The following is a 23,335-nucleotide window of genomic DNA, read 5'->3' as shown; positions in this document are numbered from 1 at the left end:
CTCCTAACTAACTGATCTGTAATACCTCAAATCTCAAATCTCAAATCTCATCATTCATCACCCATTATTCAAAAACATTCCCGATTTTCCATCTGGACATTACTAGACCCGGACCCATGCGCTGCCCAAGCGACGTGCCCTAATCATCATAACAAGCTATATCAGACTATCTCTTCTTCAAGAACTGTACGTACGTATAGAGATCCAAATCCTATTTCTTTCTTTCCTTCTGGAATGATTTACTTACTTACTTACAACCGACTACATAGTTTAGTCTAGTCTAGTTATACGAACGAGCTGGATCAGAAAGCATCTAGTATCTAGCATCTAGTATCCAGCAGCGAGAAGTTGTGATTAGGAGTGATGATGCTCGTCAGATCAAGCTAGGCTAAACAAATCGACGTGCTTGCTCCTCTCCTCTCTTTTTATTCATGACATACCTTACATGACATACATGACCCTGCCAATTAAATAAGTAAATAAAGTAGACAGTAAGTAACGAAAATACGACAATCGGTCTATCTATCTATCGTCGAATTTACCTGCCTGCCAAGGCGTATTCATTCGTTCCTACATATCGGATTCTTTTCTAGACACCTTCCTGATTCCTGAATCTTCTTTGAATAAAGTTCCCTTACTTCTGTCTGTCTGTCTGTCAGTACCTTATAAATTTAGGATCCATCCATCCATCCATCCATCACTCACTCACTCACTCACTCACTCACGATCCCGTATACCTAACCTACCTACCTAACCTACCTACCTATTATCAAGAAGACCCTGACTCGTGCACACGCCTTCCTATCCTGTTCCTGCGCCGGGCGATCCAGCTTTCTTTCGGATCCTTAATTAAGTCTCACTATCTCGCTCGCTGGCACGCATCTAAAACAAAACAAAACAAAATAAGCTCTCTATTATTCCATTCATTCGTGAATCGAGATTAAGCTTGTTTGCTTTGCTTTGCTATTTATAGAATCATATCATGCTCGCTACGCGCCCGCCTAAGTTCGCGAATCTACGTCGCTCAGAAATCGTATACCTTAAGGTACTTTGGTTTGAGCTGCCACGGGACATATGAAAGAGAGATGCGCTCGCGAATTGTGGCTTCCATTTATTACGTGCCTCATCCGCAGTACGCGCCGCTTTATATTAGAACCTGCATTGCATTGCATTGCAACAGTCGGCGGTTTCGAGGTTTGCCGCATGGCTCCTTGATTCGTGGGAACGAGAGTTAGTTGGCTCCCGGCTCGCGACTCGCTACTCGCTACTCGGTCTACTAAAGCCATTGCAAGGTAGGTAGGTGTTGTATAGTTCAAGTAGCTTACCGTTACGACGTCTCAGTTACTCGTCTACATCTAAATAGGCTATCTGTCACTTAGAACGAAGGATGGGAACTAATTGAGGGTGATTGAAGATCTAACGAAAGGCGTGTAAAGGGAGAGCGAGAGGGAGGTAGCGTAAGCCTCGAATAACAGTAGTTGCTATACCTACCTACCTAGGTAGGTAGTGATTCCTGTTCACGTGACACTACCCAATGAAGCTCTCAGCTCAGATTCACTCCCCTCTGCCATCACTTGCGTCATCCAAGACACTGAGCGCCCTGTCATAGTCGCCGTTTTCTTTCAAAACTTGAGCTGCATCCTCAATCCTCCGTTGGTCTGAAACACCCCACGACGAGCGCTCCTTGCACCAAATGAACAGCTCACCAAGTGCAAATGCGTCGTTTTTGTACTCCGGTGCCAGATCGCCAAAATCAACCAAGACCAGACGAGACTGTCCTTGAAATCCCTCCGCTGAGGCTGCTGCTTCATGAGGTTTTATAAGTGTATTCCGCTCGTTGATGTCGCCATGCACAACTCCTGCTTGCGCCAATTCGCGAACACCACACGCCAGATCTCGTAACTGCTCTCGTGTGATGCCGAGATCTATGAGACCAGGTAGGGAAGCAGCAGATTTTGATCCGGATTCGGACAAGGATTCCAGACTAGGACCGCCAAAAGGCATCAGAATGCCCACGACCTCGTGATTATCAACGTCCTTCTCGGTGATGACAACAGCTAGAATTGGTACAACATTGAATCGCTGCGCCATGATCTTGTTGGCTTCGCAGTGAGGACTCAAAGCTGCCAGCAATTTTTCCCTGCTCTTGATTTCTCGGTCAATACCCCCGACATCGCAATCGAACTCGATCCGTTTGAATGCACAGTCTTGGCCTTTCCAACGGCATCTGTCAACGGCACGGCCTAAGTAGACTTTGTCTACCAACTGATCAAAAGAAACAATAGGGATGGAAGTCTCCCCCCTGGGATAGAACTGGCACTTTTCACGGATCGGTCTGGCGATAATGTGATTAGGCTGTATCTCGAACTCTACTGGACCGTCCTCTCGTGTTGCGTTTATAACGTTGAATGGGGTCTGCTTCCCGAAACTGTGGTAATATGTTGATATGTGGTTTTCAACGATGTTTGCCATCCACTCCTCATCATAGGCATCTGTATTGACATTGATCTGATACCATCTGCGGTTTGCTAGATCGTATGCTTGCCCTGAGCAACGTATTCCTGGAGTGATGACACCGCCGTAGATGACGACTTCTGGTTCGTGCCAAATGCGATTTAGTTCCATCTCTTCCATGATGATATCTTGTCTGAGAGAGGCACCAGACAGAGAGTTCCTCTTGCTTGTGCAACTTTGCTGCTAGGAAGGCTGTACCTCGTTTGCATAGTGATAGAAATCATAGAATGCCCAGAAGAAGCCACAGATGTCAACGATCTCAAGATTGGTATTGCAGTCTTTGTACCTCGAAACTATAGCGAATCATTTGTCGTCAGCCATTTCAGAGAGCGATATGCACATTGAGTGCAGATACTTGTAGCAGAGAAGTTAAACAAGTGCTGAACAATTTGAGTTTGAACAATCCTGCAGTGTGACGTTCGGTAAATTGTGAGGCTGAACTACAAGTCACGTGTTGCCAGGGCAGAGGGGATCCAGAATGGCTCCTCATGAAATTCTTTACCTACCGCATGCTAACCTGCTTTGCGTCTTGAGCTCAGGCTTGCTCGCCTTAACTCACTCAATGATGCCGACAAAGCAGCCCTGCTCACCTTTATGACAGAAGCAGATTTCGTTTAGGTTAGGATTCGGGGATGCTACATTGATAACCTTCTGTAACTTAATCTTTCTCGGGGCTTGGCATCGATGGTTTATCAGATCACCACAGAAGCGGCTGCGATCCGGCGGGCCAGGCCGCTCGGTTCAGGCGCTAAGACGAGACTAGCACCCCCCTGGGTCCACCAGCCACCCAATAACCAGCCTCATCGGATCGTGGTCATGAAACCGTGCAGTATCCGAGGTGAGAGGAAGTGCCAATAATAGCACGGGAGAGATCATTGTCCTGATTAACTCACGTCAAGTCATACAATGCCGATGAGAAACCGCCTGCCCTTGCATGACTCGCACCTGTCTGTCCCTGCTTGCAGGACGCTAAGAAGCCGATCTTCTTCAGATCCAGTTGCCTTGGTATCGATAATCCGTTCTAGCTCTTCCCCAGATGCGGCTTTCCCGCCTTGGAGGCCCTGTTCCTGGAGATACGAAGTGTCGAAGTATGCAAGGCACACGCTGAGATTCTGGGGGATTCGAAAAGGAATGCTATATATAGAGTATTAGCTCAGGTCAAGACCTACAATATTCACCGGAAACGGCCTCCGTCGCATCTCTAAGAAGCTGGTCTTCTTCAACACTGACAGACTCATCTACCGCTGTATCGTAAACCATGTAGGCTTTTCCTGAACGCGACTTCTCAGCTTGTCCCTACTACCCAGGCACGGAGTATACGAGCCACAAAACAAGGGATCCCTTTCTTGGGATTCCGGGAACTTGGACAGGGAGTGCTATATATAGAGCAATGGCGTTTGCTGGGTCGAATTCGTATCGGAATAGATTCCGAGTTGTCCTGTACAATGTGTCAATGTAGGAGGAATGCTCTAAAGTTGATCTAGATGCAGATCCGGGGGAATAGTATGCACGTAGGGGCGTGGGGCTGGAAGTGCGTTGTGAGGATGGGCTAGATCTGCTTGTAGATTGTGGGTGAAGAGTTAGGGAGTACCAGAAATGCCTCCAATACTGGGTGATCCTGAGTGTTGTAATCCTAGTGGCAGGCTTGACAGAATTCATGGCATCGTATTTTCCACCCACGTGAATCTCATAGATTGTCGTATCTACCACCGAGAGTCAGCAATGCCGAGCCTATCAGAATCCACGACGTCGTGGGAGGCGTACAACTCTTCCATAGACTCCGAAGGGTATTCCGTGAAAAGATCTCTTGATACTGGCTCCGAGTGATTCCCTTCCTTACAGTTATACAGGAGAGACTGTAGAGTTGGTGAGATATAGAAGCAGATTCTGTCCAGAACTTCCCGTACTCTGTAATAAAATAACAAAGACGTACATGCAATCTTTTCTTTTCGTTCTTGATGCATGTATAATTGTTAAAGCAATGTCCTATAATACTTTGGATCCTTTCGGTATAGTAGATCGAGGTGTGGGAGTTTACCATCCGAGCTTGATCGGAAGTCCGTTTTGTAAACCGGGCTGCCAGGAGCGCCAATCAAGGGTCCCCCGGATACGAATACTTCTGGCATTTTTTGATTGCGCAGCTTCCCTGAGCAGCCGCCCAGGCGTTTAGTAAGCCTGGGGTAGTGACAGAACAACTGCCGTCCTCCCCATAACTTGGCAGGAGTTCCCAGGGACCAAGAGCTTATGTCACCAATTCATATGAACCTTTCACGGTCTAGTAAAGAATAAGCGCTTATCCTATCCCATCCTTTATCTTGTTTTGCAGTGAAGTGTTCAAGTTAACTATAACCATTTGGGTTTTGGATGAAGTGTTTAATGTTAACTTTAACTTGATATTCAAAAGCGATGACTGAATAAAATAATAAGGGTCGACTTGTCAAGTTTATGTCTGGAAAGTGACTGCAGACAACAGGAATGAAAATGACGATAGCAAGGGTCGGGAAATATATTTTGGCTATGATGTAGGAGAGTGCCTCAGCGTCCAGACTTTGCACTGCCGACGGACGAATGATCTCTCGAATCTCGTCTCGGACTTTCAAAGGACGGGCACCGAAGACTGGGCAGGAGAGAACGTAGCGTCGTCCATAACACATCGAAGGGTCTGGCCCAAGTCGAGGTTGGAAGAAGAGACATTTGCATCTGGGATGGCTGCCCTCCGTCCATAATCACGATCACGATCGCTGGGCCCGTGACGTAGCGGAGCGTACCTGAATGGGACCCAGCGATCGGCGGGTTCGCGTAGGGAACCACAGAACGAAGGGTCAGGTCATGAGAAAAGGGAGGGATGGGGGGGTGTTGGAGAGACGGGGCATTATTGGACGGATGGAGAGAGGGGAGAGAGGGGGGATGAGTTGATGGCTCAACTCGAGTATCATCTGCTCACCCTCATCCCTTTCATCCAGGAACCCGACCAGGCACGAGGGACACATGCGGTACGTCGATGGGAACGTTGACGGGTGGCGTGAATGTATGGATGCTTGGATAGATAAAATGGTATATAGGAAATAAGATGTAGGGAATATATACATATATATGATATATTTTGAATAGCCAGAAGATAGTTGTAACAGAGGGGGAGAGAGAGAGATGCTGTCGAGAATAATCGGATCCCTGATCAGCACCTGACCGATGGGCGGGCCGCCGCACTGGAGCGCTGTTGATCTCCGGAGTAGAAATGCTCTCCCAACCAGAATTCTTCACGCGGTGTGCCTTGCATTTCTGCCGCATCCGCCTGGTCTGGGCAAGGAGGTGGAGGATGGAGGATGTAGGATGTATGTAAGATGTAGGAGGTTGGTGGAATTTGCGGGCGGGCGGCTGAGCAGACCGGGAAGCGTGATGCGCCCGCTGCGCTGCGCTGCGCTGCCTCGAGTAAGGAATTCCTCCCCGAGAAGAGCACCCCGTACTGTATACAGCGACTCGGTACGAAGCTCTTGGATTGGACAGAAAAACGGCAGGACAAGGCCAGTACTCGGCAGAGACCAATGTACGTACATGGCCAGAGACCAGAACATGCTTGGAGTTGTGCCTGTATGATGTATCAGTTACGAGATAACCCTTGCATAGGGGATGGCGTCTGCCCGAGTCCGACCGTCGACCGCGCAGCAAATGATAGCAGACGATAGCAGACGATAGCAGCGGCCTTAACCGCAAAGAAGATTAGAGTCGACTCGATCTACAGGACTTGCATGCTTCTCGTGCTGGGCGCCGGGGCTACTGCTACTAAGGCTGGGAGCTGTCCTCTACGATACTGTGGCATGGTTTAGATGTTATTGTCTGCGACTTGAAGACAAGAGAAGTCAGAAATAAATGGATGAATGAATAAATCATCAAAAATAACAAAGGGAGAAAACCAGAGGTACCTCCATCCGAGGGGGCCCTCTTCGTTTCCGGGAAATATCGAGGCTGGATATCCACAACTCGGGTCCCCTACGTGATGGATTACGGCAAGACCAAGGGGAGAGGAACAGGACCAGAGAGTCGTCGACACTGGATAGACCCTATTGTACGTTATTGCATATTAAATATTGCATCCAAAGGTCCAAAGGTCAGCGTGTTTAGAGAGGTGCAAGGCCCCAACAATCCTCCTCCGAACGAACCCCACGACGCGGCATCATTGATCCAGTGAACCAACCCCATTGCACCCGCGAACATATATCTCTCTCTCTTTGTCTCTCTGATCTCTCTCCCTCTCACCTCTCACCTCTCACCTCTTCTCTCTCACATGTCCCTCGACAGGCCCTCTCGCTGATGCAATTCGTAAGCCGGTCGCCTCGCTTATCGCCGCAACGACTAGTTCGACCTGTAATCCATCATCCTTCTCAGATCGCCCTTCTCTCCCCTCTCCCCCTCCAGTGCAAAACCCGCTGCAGATCTCCCATCGTCGTCTTCGCCCTCGCCACAGTTCCCGTCCTGGCCGTCAACCACTCGACGACTTCTCTCCATCGTCCGTTGCTTCTGCTCTCCCCTCCGCCCCTCGCCCTTCGCCCCCCCATATCAGCCCTGTTGCCGCTGGTCGAGCTGGCCTTTCGCCTACCGAAGGGTTGATCCTTGTCGTCCAGTCCACTCCGTCACAGCTTCTCCCGGTCGCATAGCCGCCCCGCCATCCTCTTATCGATCAACTCTCTCCAGTGCCCGCATCGATAACGCCCGCCTTCGCAAGATCTGAAGGGGCTTCATCTGTTCCATCTCTCCATCTCTCCATCTCTCTCGAAGCAGAGACCTGGTCGACACTGCTGCCGGTCAAACGGTGTCATCGCGGGTTCCCCTGTTGACTGACGCCGCCAGCATCCTCGTTTCCGGCGCCTCATCTCTACCTGCGGAGCACCCCCTCGTCCACCAGCCTTCGCCCGACATCAGCTCCATCCACCCTCATATGTCGGCCTTGATGCGGTAGTCCTGCCATCTCTCGCCATATCCCCACCCTCTTGCATCCGCCTCTATCGACCCCTCCACCTGCGAACTTCGCATTTCGCATTTCGCCTCGACCGTCCCCTCCCAGCCTCCTCCGCCCGCTCCCCTCTTATACCTCGATCCAACAACCCTTTCTCAACACCACAATGGCCGCCTTTCGCCCCGTCAATCCTGCCCTCTCTCCCGATTCCTCCTTTGCCCGTCCCAGCGAAGAGGCACGCCCTGCGACTCCGCGCCCGAGTACGGCTCCTCAGCCACAGCCGACTCATCGGACAGATGATCCAACCACTCCCACCAGGGCCAACTTTGGCGCCTTAGCAAACCAGAGGCCGCTCCCGGCACAACCCTTTTCTGCGGCCGTGTCCGTGGCAGAGAATGCTCAGGCGGAGAAGGATCCGGCCCACCGTGGCGAATCTCAGAATACGGCAAAGTCTCGGGACGGCGAGGATGTTGATATGGATGGGTCCGATGATGGCGAGGAGGGATCCGACGAGGAGAGCGTCAACGCAGATGGCACACGATCAAAGAAGAAGAAGTCTCAGAGATTTTACTGCACCGACTACCCACCTTGCAATCTGAGCTTCACCCGGAGTGAGCATTTGGCAAGGCACATCCGGTAGGCTACATCTCCGGGTCCTTTTGCCACACTGCTAATCTTTTGCAGAAAACACACCGGCGAACGCCCATTCCAGTGCCATTGTTCACGCCGATTCTCGCGACTTGATAATCTACGGCAGCATGCCCAGACCGTTCACGTCAACGAAGAAATACCTACAGACTCATTGGCGGCTACAGGCACAAGATTTCAAAGACAAGTTCGGACTGATAGGGTCCGACCACCTGGCAGTCGATCGAGAGCGGCGACAGCAGGGAGCCAGTCGGGCCCGATGCGTGGTCATCACCGAAACTCCCTCTCGGCATCCAGTATCAGCTCCATCACCTCGGCCTACAGCGTGAGGGAGGATGCCCGAAGACGTCCACCGCCGTTGGTCATGGCCGGGGGGAACCCACGAATGTCAGGCGAGATCATGTACCGCCCTGAGAGCCCCAACTCCTATCAATACCGCCCTCATTCTCCGGGAGGCTTCAGCACCCCGACCTCTTCTACGTTCTCCACGGGCCAAAACAGTCCGCGATGGAGTTCGGGGATACAATCGCCAGCTTCGTCCCATTCTCGAACGCATAGCTTATATACCGAACATCGGACCCCTGGACGGCGGTTATCAGTCCCGTCGGCCGGGAATCCCTTCCAATCTCCACACAGCGGCTCGTACGGCCAACCCCCGGTCGGCAGTATAAACTCTTCAAATGTGGGGACCTTCCCACCGACGGGTATGCTCGCGAGCCCTCCTAGCTCATCAAGTGGATCGACCTGGTCGAGACGAGAATCTGGAGCGTCTGCTGCAGATGAAGCCTGGAGACGAAGAACATGGGCTCACCCGGAATACTACTCGTCCAACTTTACAAGCAGGCTCCAGAACTCGGTATCGGTCAACCAGTACCCATCAGGCCCACCTCCCCAGGTGCCTGTTGTCCCGAGCAATGCTCCACCTCTGAATCCAAACTCAACACGTCTGCCTGGTATCGAAAGCTTTGATCCCATCCCTCGGCCGACCACTCCTGTCCGCCGTCAACCTAGTCCCATGATGATTGACACTCCAACCCGAGTGCCCATGACCCCGGCTGAATCATACCGAGACGAAAGACGCGGTAGTCAGCACTGGGAGATGGGCATGAATCGCACCATGAATCGATTGGATATCGCCCAAAGCAGCCCTTTCGAGACGGCAGGGTCGTGGGCTTCAGATGCCAATCGAGCCGTCCAAGCACAGGCTGAACAAGTTCGTGCCCAACACCCTAACCAAGTCCGATTTGAAGATTCGTCATACCCACCCAGATCTCAACCGAGTGCGTACCAGCACCAGAGTGCCCCACCAGTCACCCCAAGGCACGCGAAGCGCCAGGGATGGTACCACGGTCCCGTCTCCGTCCAACACCCGCCGCTTGATCCCCAACTCCAACGGACATCCCCGGAGGACTCGAGCAGCTCCGATGGCGTCCCAGGGACTCCAAGCAGTGCCACCACTATTGGAGATGTGAATCCAAGTATCATGCATTCGAACGGCCATGTGGAGAATCGACATGACCCGCATGTCTACGATCCGAGGATCGTCCCGTCGAATGGTACAAATGGATATACGAATTATCATCCACCTCCGAATGGCGAGCCGGGATACACATATGGGCACGGTCAGCATGCTCCACCGGGCCAACCCCAACACCAGGCTCCCAAGGGAACGGATAGTAACATGTTGAGACTGGAGGCCCTGGTAGCTGTTGCTACAAGTGAGGAGAATGTCGCAGCCGCGGCGTACTAAGCGCTTTCGATTCTGGTTCTCGCTATGGACGAACGGTCCATATTTCGAGATGGACGAAAGCGGGCGGAAGGGGAATGGAGGCGAGAAGAGATTTACGGTGTAGTGTACATATGCACCCTTCATTCATACGATACCCGCGTAGTTTTACATACGCCACGACGTTACGACAACCTTACGACAGACGACAGGCTTACACATCTTGAACCGCTCCCATTCCAAGGGATATGATATGAACTGGGAACGGGGCGGCGATGGGTGTTGTTGGCAATACATGGGACGGCGCTAGATATTACTGTTTTCCTCTCACTCTTCTGCTTCGGATCATGTCTTACTTTTGCCATTGAAGCCGCTGAGTCCAGACCATAGGACTGTTATTATTCCTTTCTTATTACTCTCCTTTCTTCTTTCGACTCCTGGATACAGGGTGAGCGGTAATATTTGGGTATTGAGAGGGAGAACACAAGGGATTCAACTTTTTTATATCATGCTCCCTTTCTGGCTTTTTATTTCGGGATTGGTAGTGCCGGGATTCTTTGGGATCGGGGTTTTATATGACGGACGGACGTGGCAGGGTGAGCATGTTGACCATGATATACCCGCTCACGATCGGATTTGGTACTGGGAGGCAGCGCACAATAGCGGCGATGGGATTGGAATTGGATTGAATTTGTACAGCACGGCGAACACAACAGCATTAATATCGGGCGATTACTTGGCTCTTGTTCTTGGCGCGAATGAATGTTTTATATATTAGAGAGTGGAATGTTTTTGTGTGCTTTGAGATTGTGCGAATGTGCCTTCTTTTTTCCTTCGGAAGAGCCGGAATCTCGAAGGACAGCAGCGTTTTTACTATTCGTATCTTTGAACCCTGTACTGAATGAAATGTAATCCCTCATTCTTTAAGAATGTCTTCTCCAGATCGCTCTCATCGACTCCATTCGTCCATATATGCGCACATTTCACCCCGCATAACCAAGTAGACAAGCCCGGCAAACAACCAGACCAGCGTATTCCAAAACCCCATCAGACAGACCCCAGACCTCCCACGCGTGGGATTTCACAAACACATCATATCATATCATAAGCGGAACTCGATCGAGTAAAGGGGGGGAAGAGAAGAATAGCCGACGTCATGAAAAGTTCCAGGCCCGTGCGTTCGGTTAACGGAAATGGGGATGTCATTGCTGATGAATGAGTGAGGGGGAGAGCTGCTACTACGCAAGAGCAAAGAAACTTGACTTTTGCAGGATCCAGAAGAAGAAAAAGGAAGAAAGAAAAAGAGAGAGCAGAAAAAAAAATCTTATCATCATCTTGCATTACCGCAAAACGCTTTTTAACTTTTACCCCGTTTTTCTAGTGAAGGATGGAGACTCCAAAGACGGATATCTCGTGCGTTTCTTTTCTTCCGTGTCCCCGGACCCTCCTACCTCCTCCCCGCATTATTTTGATGGGACAAGAAAGAGACTGATGAGAGATGGGGACGAAAACAGGCTCTATACGGCGAGCACGCCAAATGGACAGAAGATCTCCATCACGTTGGAGGAGCTGGGCCTCACGTACGAAACGGTGCATATCGATATCGCGAAGGGCGTGCAGAAGGAAGATTGGTTCTTGAGGATTAATCGTGTGTCGCCCCGGGCCTTTTCCTACCTACCTACCATTCCCAGTTGTGATTCTGGCCTCTCTCTCATACATATATATACCTGACCATTGGCTTTTTTGGGTTGGGGAATTGAATGTCTTGAGTTGAAGTTTGCTTAAAATTGCTCAGGTTCAGTTTGATAATGGCTTTGGCATTGCACTAACAGGATCATAGCCAACGGCCGCATCCCCGCGATCGTCGACCGCACGCCCCAGGAGACAGGTATGGGGCTTAAGAAGCGCGAAAAGGCGGTTTTTGAAGGGGCCGCCATCATGCTGTATCTGTGTCAGAAATACGACAAGAATCATAAGATCAGCTATCCTTTTGATACTGATAAGTGCGTCTCTCTTCCCCACTCCCCCATCTTCCTCAAGCAATGCAATTCATCATGCAAATGTGTATATAGCGGATATGAAAGAAGAAGACAGGAACAGTCCAAGATGAATAATAAATGCTAACAGACAGCAAATCTAGATATTGGGAAGTCGTCGAATGGCTAACATGGATGCAAAGCGGTCTCGGGCCCATGCAAGTCCGTCCCCCTACCTCCCTCCCCCTATCTTCCAAATTCCCCCTCCCCCTGCCTCCTTTCTAACCCCTTTCCCAGGGTCAAGCAAACCATTTCTACCGCTACGCGCCCGAGAAAATCCCCTACGCCATCCAACGCTACCAGACCGAAACCCGGCGTCTCTACCAAGTCATCGAGGACCGTCTGCGTACCCAACGCGAAGGCAACCACACCGTCGCCGGCACCGCAGCGTCGCACGCCGGGCCCGCGCACGCCTCGCAGGATCCAGGCCCTTGGCTCGTCGGTGATAAATGCACGATTGCTGACCTGGCGTGTTTCTCGTGGGTGAACTGGGCTGAGTGGGCGGGCGTTGATGCTGAGAGTTTTCCGTACGTCTTTCTCCCCACCCTTTCCTTCCCCTCCCCCTCCTTCCCCGAGAGCTAGCTAATTCCCAACCTAATATCTGACTGACTGACAATAAACAGAGAGATCAAAAACTGGCGCGATAGAATCAACGCCCGACCAGCTGTAAAACGCGGTCTAGACGTCCCTGAAAAATTTACAATGAAGGAGAAAATGATGAGTAAGGAGACGGCGGAGGAATATGCGAGGTTTCATTCGCAGTGGATTATGAAGGGGCAGGAGAAGGATCAGGAGGTGCATAAATAGATATGTGAGTGAGGGGGTGAGGGATGCGGATGAAATGAATGGATAGGGTGGATGTTATGTTGTTATATGCGGTTATGAACAGAGAGCTAGATAAATACAGAAAACAAGAGAAGAGAGTGATGAAACATTTCATTTTTTCCCCCTCTTTTCAATTAGTATTCATCCATCCATCCATCCATGGCATGCAATGCCATGCCATTCACTTACTCAGCCAGCTCAGTTCAGCTTTCTATATATTTCTTTCTTTATATTATAAACATCTAACCTTCTCTAACTACCTATGTAGGTATCTGTATCTTATATTTTTGTACATCCATCCATGAGTGATAGATAACCAATATCTCTCTCGTGTCTTGGAAGGAAGGAACTCGAAAACTATCTATCTATATAAATCCAAACCCAGCACTTGATATATTTCGCATCCGACGAATCTTTACTCACTTTCCTCCTCTATAGATATACATACCCAAGCCCAATGCATCAAATCAAATCACAGACTCCACTCCTCCTCCCTATCCCTCTTCTTCTTCCACTCCTGCACCAACTTCCTCAGCACCATCGTCGCTCCCTCCTCATTCTCATTCTCATTCTCCTGCATCTGCAGACCACCACCCCCCCTACCCCCATCCCCATCCCCTTCCCCTTCCCCTTCCTCCCTGATCTGCAACTCCAACTCCTTCTCGACGCCCCGCATCTCCGCATCCAGGGACTCGCTCGTGAACAAGCGAACGAGACAGCGCGCCAGGATCGCGCTCTTGTCATCATTATCCTGTTGTGCGAGGATCCGGCCTTTGCCGACGTCTTGCAGGATCGCGCGTTCCATGTCCCGGAGCGCGTTGCGGAAGCTGCGCAGGATGGAGGCTGGGCGCGGATACTGAGTGGTGTGTCCTTTGGGCACGGCGAGGTTGAGCCAACCGTCTATGCAGAGGATATCATTTTCGCCGTCGTCGTCGTTGGGCGTTTGGCTTTGGGGGGCGGCGGGCTCGCCGCCGAAGAGAGCTACCATCAGAGGGGAGACCTCGGTCGTGTCGCGGATGAAATGATCGCTGGTCTCGCCCGAGTGCGAGAGCGACGTGTAGGTCAGAAGCCGCTGTCGGATTCTCCAGAGTTGCTGTTCGGCTTTCGGTCGCCCGACCGTCTGGTTCACGGAGCTGGGGTGCACGAGCACGCCGATCTTCCCGGCCGTCGTGTAGAAGTTGGCGCTCTTGCGCACCGCCAGATGCGGGGAGAAGCCCGCTACGAGGAGCGCTTTGATTAACTCCTCGCTCTTGGAGAACTCGTTGAGTTGCGGGACGCCGTATTGTTTACCCCTGGCCGTGTCGTTCCGCGGGATGAGTCCTGTATCCTCGAGAATGCTTTCGATTTGAGCCGCGGCCGCGGCTATGTCTTTGAAGATCCCGGCACGAAGGTAGGAGTTGCTGGCAGAGGCCAGCATGGCGCGCTCACCGTCCGAATTCTGAACGTCTCGAAGATGCATAAATGCGTTGATGATGCCGATGTGATCACTGCGGGAGCCGGCCGCGAATTCCCACCTGGCACTTTCGGCTGCCTTTTTGAGTCCCGGTGGGTGCGTAAAGAGACTGCGATCCCCGCTTGCCGCAGCGAGGATGATCATTGGATCCAAACATCTGTAGATAATCCCCATGACGATCATCTTTCCAAGCCTAGGATGTACTGGTAGAGTTTCCAGGAGACGTCCGAGAGGTGTGAGCTCTTCGGATTTCGTAAGGGCGCCGAGATTCACCAACTCGTCAATCGCGGCATCAACTGCTGCGCTTGACGGAGGCTCAATAGAATCTGCAAGGAAGTCGCGGATAGGGGTCTCAAAGGCTTGCGCTTTGATAGAGAGGCATGTGTCCTGGAGATCTGTGCGAAGGAGTTCGGGGATCCCGACAGAGCGGAGCGAATCATGGCGGTCTTTCGAGAAGAGTGCGTAGTAGTGTCCATTCTGAACCCGACCTGCCCGACCAGCTCGCTGTTTTGCATTGGATTTGCTGATCCAGGTAGACTTCAGTTGGCTCATTCGCGTGACCTGATCATACGTATGCTCTCGATGCTTCCCTGCGTCCACGACGTATTGGACCTCTGGGATTGTGATGGAAGTCTCTGCAATATTCGTCGCCAGAATGATCTTCCGGCATCCTTCTGGCAATGGCCGAAAGACGTCCCTCTGGCCATCTGGGAGTAACGAGTGTAATAAGAAGAACTGATATTTCGCTCGATCTCGAAAGTCGACGCCGAGAATAACGGTCTCCTCCAACATAGTTCGAACCTTCATCATTTCCTCTAGGCCGGGCAGGAAAACAAGAATAGCTCCCCCTTTGCTAGAAGCTGCAATATGCGCGACCGTCATTGACACAAGAGAGAGAGGAACCTGTTCACTTTTTGCCTGATCGGCCTCTGGGAGTATTAGCGGAGCCGGTTTCTTCTTCTTCCAGTCGATAACCACCTCGCCGTTCTTCCATTGTATTATTGGCTCTTCTTCGCCTTGACACTCTGCTTTTGGTTCCTCCAAGAGCAGTTTGGCATACATACTTTCTGCCGCAAGGTACTCTCTGGTGGTTGCTTCTTGGTACATTCCATAGATCTGCTCGCGTCCGTATGTTTTTTCAAGGGTTTCTAGGATCTCGTCAAGAAATTGCTCTTTCACTGGGAATGTACGTCCCGGGATCATCAGAGTGGGACATTTGACTGAACCCCTTTGAGGATCGCTGATCTCAAAATAGGAAGAGAATAAATCTGAATCCATTGTGGCAGACATGAGAACAACCTTTGGTACTTGCTTTCCTAAGCTCAACCTCTCAGACACTGTTTTTTTCAGGACAGTCAGGAGAAAGTCGATTATCATGTCTCGTTCGTGAACCTCGTCAATAATCAGATGGGAATAGTTGTCGAATACATATTCTGGCGCATGCTGTAGTTGCTGCAGGAGTATTCCGGTCGTACAATATGTAATACTCCCTCCGTACCTCGGAGATTTATCATCCAGACGAATGTGATAGCCAACTTGAGTTTGGAGGGGTTGGCCACGTTCTTCAGCAACGCGCTTCGATACCGAGATTGCGGCGATCCTTCTTGGTTGGGTGCATATAATGTTGCAAAAGGCACCTTTTCTTGATTCTATAAAATGATCCAGGATAATCTGAGGCACCTGTGTTGTTTTGCCACTCCCAGTTGCGCCGATGATGATGCTGAAGGTATCATTTTCGACAAGGTCAAGAACTTCCGACGAGTGTTGGCTCATTGGAAGATTGGCTCTGGCGCTGCGCAACGCAGCCAAGTCAGGTCGCTGCTGGTATGAGCGGTAGAGCTTCAATAGGTATTTGGATCGTTCCTCAGCCTTCTTCAACGATAGATCTGGTCTCAAATATCCTTCTCTCGAACCCAGAAACTCTCCTGATTTCAGGTCTTCTCGTCTAGCGGTAGGGTCGGCTGCCTCTACAATTGTCAGGATGTGTTGAAGGAGAAGATAGTTGCTTCTATTCAGGACAATATCGACAGTCGGCTCACTAGGAAGCTCACTTGGTCCCACAGAGGGTTCGATATCAAAAAAATTGACTATTCGTTTTGGGTCTTCGTTGGCCATATGTACTGCAGCTGCTAGCCACGCTACCTGCGTCGCTCTTTCTGCAGAAACGCTCAAGCCAGATCCTATTTCAACTTTATTTGAAAATATTTGAACCCGGCAGAAATTGCCTTCCTCTTTCACAGAAACAGAGACATCTCCATCCTCCACATAGGATCTCACGAAAAGCTCTGCGTTGAAGACATTTAAAGGATTGGTCAAAGGTTTTGAGGCGGTCGGCTCTGCGTTTTTGGACGTAAAGAATTCTTTAGCCTTCTTATTGAACTCGGCGAAAGCAGTAATTTCCTGCAATCTACTCTGGTCGGTTGGAGCTCTCACGGACACGGAAATTCTTTCCCCTGGTAGCTCCACGTGCAGGATTGACGATGGCCGGTGATGATGACGAGAAATTCTCTCGAGTGTGACCTTCGGTGTGAATCCGTACATACCGCAATAGTTGTATGCCTCCATCAATGAGTTCTCCTGTTCTCTAGCGGTGTCCAAATCTAAGAGCTGGACGTAGTCTCCTGACATCTGAGCAGCTGATCTTGCACTCTTGAGGCCCGATTCCTGGATATCTTCGGAAGCATTTGGATCTATGCCAAAAACCCGTTCCAGCATCCCATCCTCATATAGTTTAGCAATGAGGTGCAAGTATGCAGCTGTTCTGGCACCTTTCTTTATTATATCAATATCCGACCAGCCAGTGTATTCGGAGGAAACTTACCCTGGAAGAGCCAGCTCCCAGTACTTCACATTGCGGGATTGTTGCAAAATTAAAGGAAAGACGACATATCCATTGAGCGCCAATGGACCTTTCATACGCCTCCACCGTCTCGTTAAAACAAGAAGCAGGCACAGAGTTGCCCTTCATCATGACTGGGAAGCTAAGCACCCCGCGATGGAAACACATTCTGAGTTTAGAGGGGGCTTCCTCGAAAGAAGGGAGTTTCATGTTCTGACAAATGTAGGCCTGGTCATATACCACGCGCTCGCCATCCGCTTGCACTTGTGCTGGCAGAGACTTAACCCCTCTGGCCGTCTGCTTCGCTGGTATCAGGCCCTCGATGCGGACACCAGGGGTCTCTGGGGAACCCTCCAGCTGCTGCTGTGAACGTCTCCATCGTATCACGTGACCCCGCGTTGAGCGCCGTACCCTAGCGCGAGAGGCCTGCGATGGTGAGTGAGGCACAGGAGAGGAGGGCATAAGACTTACAATTCTTCGAATCATCCCCTTGGTAATGTAGAGTGATCCAATGAGACGGGATAATGCATTTTCTCAGGATCAGATGGCGGTGGGATGGGCCATGGAAGGGAGGCTGAAGATGCGGCGGAGAAAAAGAGCGGTGGCCTCCTGACTACGGCGGACGTAAAGAACCGGGTGCGACATTTCCCTTCCCAGATCCTATCGAGCCTTTCTGGAGGACTAACTTGCTACTTTGGAGGGGATGTTTGCCAGGGAAATATTCTATTCGAGAAGTCCACTCTTAAAACAGTCAACTTCTCTGCCGCATACGGCTCGCGGAACAAAGACGACGACCCGAGATATTGGCGGGTCCTCTGTTCCCCAGAGTGTTTTCAACCAGGAGCAGTGGAATGCAGCACAGAAATAATCGCGCCATATATCAAAAATTGAGAACGATACTCTCGTCAATCCGAACCAATACATTATCAGCAAACAATTTATTTCATTTCACAAACAATCTATATCGGATTATCGGAATATGCAGGCAACTGCTCCTCATCAACATCCTGCACCGGCGCCTCCTCAATCAATGTTTTCTGCTCCTCCAGTTTAACAACCCACAGGGCTGACCCCGTTGCCGTCGTCAGTAAAAAGAACATGCTTAGGACGGGCACCAGCTGCAACAGCAGCGCGATCGTCCCAAACCAGGTATATTTCCACCTTCTCGTCCGGATCTCTGCGTTCCGTTCCTTCTTGGTTAGACCCCTCAGCTTGAAATATCTCCAATGATGTAAGGGCCCTGCTCGCGCGCCTGTGAGGACCAGAAATGCGGGAGTACCCACGAGGGGGATTAAGTTTAGAGGGAGGAAGAGGATGAATTCGGCAATTTGGCGGAAGGAAAAGGGGCTGTAGACTGCGCTTTCTGTCGGCTTGCCAAGCATCTTTACGGCATTCGGAGCATCTGGGAAAAGGACTCGGGACGGAGAGACGAGGGAGATTAGACCTTCGTTGATAAGAGTTGCCTGTGGGGGTGAACATGCGGTTAGTTACTGTTTGAAGGATAAGGCTTGGAGACGAGTGCAGGGGAGAGATGAAGGGAGAAAGGCGTACATCGAAAACGTTGACTAGAGTTTCGTCAACAAGGAAAGCTTCAAAGAGCATTGCAACCAAGGCCTGTCCTTCCCCGAGGACCAAGAAGGCCGCATTGAACCAAGCCAGATGTCCATGGAAAATGGCGAGAAAGGCGACCTGTGGAAGGTAAGTGAAAGTGAAGAGGAGACCCAGAACCACGATCGAAGTAACGGTTAATGGGATTAGATGTCGGCCGAAGAGAGGGTAGTAGGCGCGGTGGGTGCAGAAATAGTAGATTCCTTTGAATGGGTAGAGCCAGGATGCGCTGACGACGTTCCTGATGGGTCGTAAAGCTGCCACAGCATTGATGCGCGTGTCTGCCATGTTGGAGGAGAGGAGAGAGGGGCGGGGGTAGCTGGGAGAAGTGGGAGAGCTGAGCTGAGAGAGTGGATACAACTCAATGCCTTCCAAATCTTTCCCCAGCTTGGAAGAATTGAGGTTGTTGATGTCTGCGGAGGCAGCAGATGGAAGACTGCGGGTGAGGGGCGGGATGACGCACTTCCTAAATGCCCATGCAGGGGAGGGTCATGTATAGGATGCCTTGATTCCAGGGCACCAAGGCACTGTCTTTTCCTGACCGAGGGATTCAGATATCAAAGCGACAACCATCATCTGCATCCCCGATGAACAAGACACCATCCCTCGTAGTCTCCCGCAAGCTGCCGGTAACTGGATGGAAGAATGGTGAACTATCTTCGAATGCCTGCTCTATGTCAAAACTTTGGCCGACTACCGTCGTCAAACAAAGCATTCCATACATACACCCCAGTGATAATATATCTTCCTTCACAACCTCTGTCAAGATTGACGATTGGAAGCTTGAAATCATAACCTTGTGCTCCGGGAGATAACTGAGCTGTATTACTTGAATACACCGGCCGCACTGATCCTGCTGCGGATGGTCGAGCCTGGCTGTATTCCCAGGAGCCTCAACTTCCATTGCTTCTCCAAGTTTCGCAGCCACATAGCTGGTGATTAGAGCCAAAGCGGCTTTCAAGTTATTCTTCTATTCTTCTGGAACGGTGCCATGAGGCAAGAGGCCACTTGTGCCATTTGCAACCTCTCGTCCTGTGGAAGTGCCATGCTGCAATTCTGGGGGTGGAGCTACATGCTAGGTAGGCAATGTTCTTGTTTGAAATTATGGCATCCGTATCAGGGAGAATGAAGGAGAATATAACGAGAAAGGAAGGGAGAAAGACGGATCTTGTGTCGTCGAGATGATCGAATCCCTAGCCTTGCTGAGAGGAGATAGCTGCCTCTGGGACTCTCAGAGGACACCCCGAGCTTATTCTCTTAGAATGCGTCACTTGCATGGTCTTTTGTGCTTTTATATTATTACCAAGTTGCGAAATTTAGGCATTGCATGGCATGGCAGAGGATAGAGGTGAGTTCACTTCACGTGGCCTCGTCTATTTCCTTGCCCTCCCCTCGCGTCAACAAAGGCAGAGCCTCGTTGGACTTCCTTACATCTTCTTCACCCTCTGTCGACCTTCTTTTCTTCTTCTTTTTCTTCTTGCCCTTTCACCTCTGACCTTCTCGACTTCTCTTCACCCTTTCTTCTCACCTTCAATCCTCGGCCCTGCGTCGACAAACACCCTTGTTTACCAATCCCTTTCCCCACACTCATTTGAGAACCCCAGCCCTTCCTCGGACTTCTAGTACTGCGTACTCGAACTCCATTACACTCTCTAAACTTCCCAATTTTTTCCCTCGCCCTCCCCGAGTCCATCGTTGACAAACACAGACTGAACTCTTCAACATGCATGCCCCAGCCGTGTACGTCCTCGCGGGCGCGCTCGGCTTCACTGCTATTGCAACTGCAGCTCCTGCGCTGCCCTAGTAAGCTTTCTATCCCCATCCTCCATTTTGAGTGATGCTGATCTCCTGAGTTCCAGCACTGCCAGCAGCTGTGCGATCGGTAGTGCCACCACCGTCTTTGTGACTACCTCCAGCGAGCCGACCACGGTCTATGTCACAGTCCCTGCTGGCACCTCCGTTGTCGAGTTGAGCGCGTCTCCAACCTCGACCGTGACCCGTCTCGGGACTGTCTACAGTAGCGCCAGTTACACCCAAGTTGAGACAATCCCGGAGCCATCCGCCGCTATTGGGTCCTCCAATACGGCTGGAGCTGAAGCAACCGGAGCTCAATCATACGAGACCACCATCACCGAGACTGCTCTCTATACGGCCACACAAGCCTATGCTACATCTACTCCATCTGGACCTCCTATTAGCCCCAGCGATGCTGCCAATGAACCTCTCAGCTTCATTGTCGAAGATGGCACCACCATTTGGTTGAATGGTCCAGCCCCTGCTACGACCGAGTCCTATGTGGTTGTTACTAGCGCCGTCACTGTGCTCCCTGTTGCCGCTTCTGTTCCAGAGCATACGAGCACTTTGACTGTTCAAAGCACGATCTATGAGACCCAGCATCTCACTGTCACCGACTTTTTGAATACCGCAGCAAGCACTCCGCCTACGTCGACTTTCATTCCTGCTGGAACTGGTACAATCTTCACAGGAGTAGCACCCGGCGGGTGGAACGCGAGTTCTACAGCCAGTCGCGTCGATGACTATTCGGTCGTAACCCCCTCAACTACCAGCAGCGAGAACGTCATGTTCGCAGCTGATTCCACCTTTGACATCTATGAGACCTCCCATTCCACGATTTCATTATCTGCTATGTCTGCCAAGTCTGGCTTCAACGAACTTACCTACACAGTTTTGAGCCCTGCAACTACCAGCAGCGAGATTACCCTGTTAACAGCTGACTCAACCTTTGACATCTATCAGACCTCTCATTCCACGATTTCATTATCTGTCATGTCTGCCAAGTCCGGCTTCAATGAACTTACATACACAGTTTCAAGCCCTTCAACTTCGATCGCAGGTGGTGACTTAACTACTGCTGCTTCAACCTCTTCTGCAACTTCGACTGGCAATGGTGTGTGGACTACTGCTGTTATCAGTGGCCAGACCGTATCTTGGGGTGGTCCATCTACGCGTGTTGACAGTGCGTCTGTTACATCAAGCACGTCGTCAAAATACCAATCATATGATTCGTCTTCAACTTCTTCAGCTTCTGACCAATCCACCTTTGCGACTTCGCCATCAGTGACTAGCTCTGTTGGGGGAGTTTCAGCTTCATCCTCTGTAGCGACCACCTTTGTGTCTTCGACTACCACGCGCTATTCGACTGGTTATACTCGAATCCCTCCTTTCCACACCGCCAGCTCTACAGTGACGAATGTAACATCTTCTGCTGCCCCGGGTTATTCAACTGGTTCCACTCAAATCCCTCCTTTTCGTACCGCCAGCTCCTCTGTAGTAGTGAACTCACAATCTTCAGCTACCACGGGTTATTTAACTGGTTCTACTCAAATTTCGCCCTTTCATACAGCCAGTTCTTCTGTAGCAGCAAATTTCACATCCTCGACTAGCACTAGCACGGGTTATACAACTGGTTCTACCCAGATTCCCCCCTTTCATACCGCCAGCTCTGTAGGGGTGTATTCAACATCTTCGGCTGACACCGGTTATACGACTAGTCCTACTCAAATTTCCCCCTTTCATACAGCCAGCTCCTCTACAGTCGCAACCTCTGTCCCTTCGACTTTCACCAGCTCACATGTTCTACCTACTTCGACCCCTCTATATTTCAATTCTTCGTCAATCAAGCAGACAGCGACTTCCAGTACCGTGCCAACCTCGACTTCACCTACGGCATCTTCAACCCCAAGCTTGTGTGGAGAATACGGCGATTTTACTCTAAATGCATGTTCCCATCCCGTTTTTCCAGCGCGCTATACTAATCCTCGACAGTTTGATGATATCCCACCCTTGTCAATCAGCAAACAGAGTGCGAATATTGGACCTGAGCCGGTTTTCAACCCTTACCATCAATTTGACTTCTCCGATGGGTTCACCGTCGTACCTCCACCAACCGATCCATACCTTCCATCCTCCCCCCCTCTGTTGCTCGAGTTCATTGCAGACTTTAACGTCAACGGCACCAATCCTCAGGCAGGTCCCGACACGGCCGAGGAAGGTTTCTCTGGACAGATCTCAAATGGCGATCATGCTCTTACTGGCTGTTTCACCTTCAATGCGTACGGTGCTTCTTTTGGGTGCAATTCCACAGGTCCCGACTGCGATTTCACCTTCACTGGCCTCCGCTACAATTCCTCGTCTGGTGAAGAATATTCAGTAACATCCCAGAATTATTCAATCTCGGCTTGCCCGGCTCTTTCGAAGTGCACCCTCATGCTGATTCCCCTTGATAACACATTCGTTGATCTCAACGCCATCCAGATCAACGCTACTGTGGCTGGCGCTCCTGCGATGTGGTGGATGGATGATCTTCGTCTTGGTTGGTTCAACAACAGCTGCACTGCTGGTCTCTGTCGTCAATCTGCCCACATTCATTAGGTTGGCTCGGTACGAGGCGAACTTGACTTATGGTGGACTTGAGTGTTACAGATTTCACCAGACGTTCTTTTCACCACCGGAGCGTCACGGTTCTTCTCATAGGGGGGTTCGCATCTGGATGATTGAGCAAATTTGAATAATTGATCAGTTTGCTATGAAGGGCTCGGAATTCTACGATTGAGATGTGGCTTCTTCATCAGCTCAGTACCATTCCCAGCTAGCTACTTTGCGCTTTGTACGATTATGAAAACAAGAAACTTGTAATACCATTTTGCTATTATAATATGACACACTTCCTCGCATTCGTCCCTCTATACGTAGATAAATTTTCTAACTCCCAGAG

General features: G+C 50.6%; 6 protein-coding genes across 6 annotated transcripts; 3 read left to right on the top strand and 3 right to left on the bottom strand.

Annotated features, from left to right (window-relative positions):
• Window positions 1-1,391: 1,391 nt before the first annotated feature.
• M430DRAFT_37137 (hypothetical protein) lies at window positions 1,392-2,831 on the bottom strand. Its single transcript, XM_024867066.1, has one exon. The coding sequence runs from the start codon at window positions 2,632-2,634 to the stop codon at window positions 1,555-1,557; it is 1,080 nt and encodes a 359-aa protein (XP_024717315.1). The 5' UTR covers window positions 2,635-2,831; the 3' UTR covers window positions 1,392-1,554.
• A 4,800-nt stretch (window positions 2,832-7,631) lies between these two features.
• Window positions 7,632-9,863, top strand: M430DRAFT_30922 (hypothetical protein; the record flags this gene model as incomplete). Its single annotated transcript, XM_024865990.1, has 2 exons — window positions 7,632-8,101; window positions 8,150-9,863. 2 exons carry the CDS (start codon window positions 7,632-7,634, stop codon window positions 9,861-9,863), a joined length of 2,184 nt encoding a protein of 727 aa, XP_024717314.1.
• Window positions 9,864-11,090: 1,227 nt separating this feature from the next.
• Window positions 11,091-12,759, top strand: M430DRAFT_45142 (hypothetical protein). Its single transcript, XM_024867744.1, has 6 exons — window positions 11,091-11,252; window positions 11,354-11,487; window positions 11,680-11,842; window positions 11,980-12,037; window positions 12,113-12,402; window positions 12,499-12,759. Exons 1-6 carry the CDS (start codon window positions 11,227-11,229, stop codon window positions 12,680-12,682), a joined length of 855 nt encoding a protein of 284 aa, XP_024717313.1. The 5' UTR covers window positions 11,091-11,226; the 3' UTR covers window positions 12,683-12,759.
• Window positions 12,760-12,944: 185 nt separating this feature from the next.
• On the bottom strand, window positions 12,945-17,529 carry M430DRAFT_45141 (hypothetical protein). The gene is made up of 3 exons (XM_024867743.1): window positions 17,464-17,529; window positions 16,975-17,418; window positions 12,945-16,925 (listed from the first exon to the last, which is right to left on the bottom strand). The coding sequence occupies exons 1-3, from the start codon at window positions 17,476-17,478 to the stop codon at window positions 13,173-13,175; spliced, it is 4,212 nt and encodes a 1,403-aa protein (XP_024717312.1). The 5' UTR covers window positions 17,479-17,529; the 3' UTR covers window positions 12,945-13,172.
• A 390-nt stretch (window positions 17,530-17,919) lies between these two features.
• M430DRAFT_127818 (hypothetical protein) lies at window positions 17,920-19,026 on the bottom strand. The gene is made up of 2 exons (XM_024862041.1): window positions 18,544-19,026; window positions 17,920-18,455 (listed from the first exon to the last, which is right to left on the bottom strand). Exons 1-2 carry the CDS (start codon window positions 18,886-18,888, stop codon window positions 17,952-17,954), a joined length of 849 nt encoding a protein of 282 aa, XP_024717311.1. The 5' UTR covers window positions 18,889-19,026; the 3' UTR covers window positions 17,920-17,951.
• Window positions 19,027-22,518: 3,492 nt separating this feature from the next.
• On the top strand, window positions 22,519-23,260 carry M430DRAFT_181912 (hypothetical protein; the record flags this gene model as incomplete). Its single annotated transcript, XM_024863813.1, has 1 exon — window positions 22,519-23,260. A coding segment is annotated over one exon (474 nt), but the record flags the coding sequence as incomplete, so codon positions are not given.
• Between the last annotated feature and the right edge of the window lie 75 nt (window positions 23,261-23,335).

This window comes from Amorphotheca resinae (assembly GCF_003019875.1).
Source record: "Amorphotheca resinae ATCC 22711 unplaced genomic scaffold M430scaffold_12, whole genome shotgun sequence".
Lineage (NCBI taxonomy): Eukaryota > Fungi > Ascomycota > Leotiomycetes > Helotiales > Amorphothecaceae > Amorphotheca > Amorphotheca resinae.
Note: the sequence above shows the minus strand (reverse complement) of the source record. Positions and strands in the feature narration are given on the sequence as shown.

Bases quoted from the DNA above. Each gene is read 5' to 3' on its own strand.
- M430DRAFT_127818 (XM_024862041.1), bottom strand. From the start codon at position 18,888: ATGGCAGACACGCGCATCAATGCTGTGGCAGCTTTACGACCCATCAGG. The intron at 18,456-18,543 runs GTACGCCTTTCT...TCACCCCCACAG, and splicing joins CTCTAGTCAACGTTTTCGAT to GCAACTCTTATCAACGAAGG.
- M430DRAFT_45141 (XM_024867743.1), bottom strand. The intron at 16,926-16,974 runs GTAAGTTTCCTC...GATATAATAAAG, and splicing joins TGGGAGCTGGCTCTTCCAGG to AAAGGTGCCAGAACAGCTGC.
- M430DRAFT_45142 (XM_024867744.1), top strand. From the start codon at position 11,227: ATGGAGACTCCAAAGACGGATATCTC. The intron at 11,488-11,679 runs GTGTGTCGCCCC...ACAGGATCATAG, and splicing joins TTGGTTCTTGAGGATTAATC to CCAACGGCCGCATCCCCGCG. The intron at 12,403-12,498 runs GTACGTCTTTCT...GACAATAAACAG, and splicing joins GTTGATGCTGAGAGTTTTCC to AGAGATCAAAAACTGGCGCG.
- M430DRAFT_37137 (XM_024867066.1), bottom strand. From the start codon at position 2,634: ATGGAAGAGATGGAACTAAATCGCATTTGGCACGAACCAGAAGTCGTC.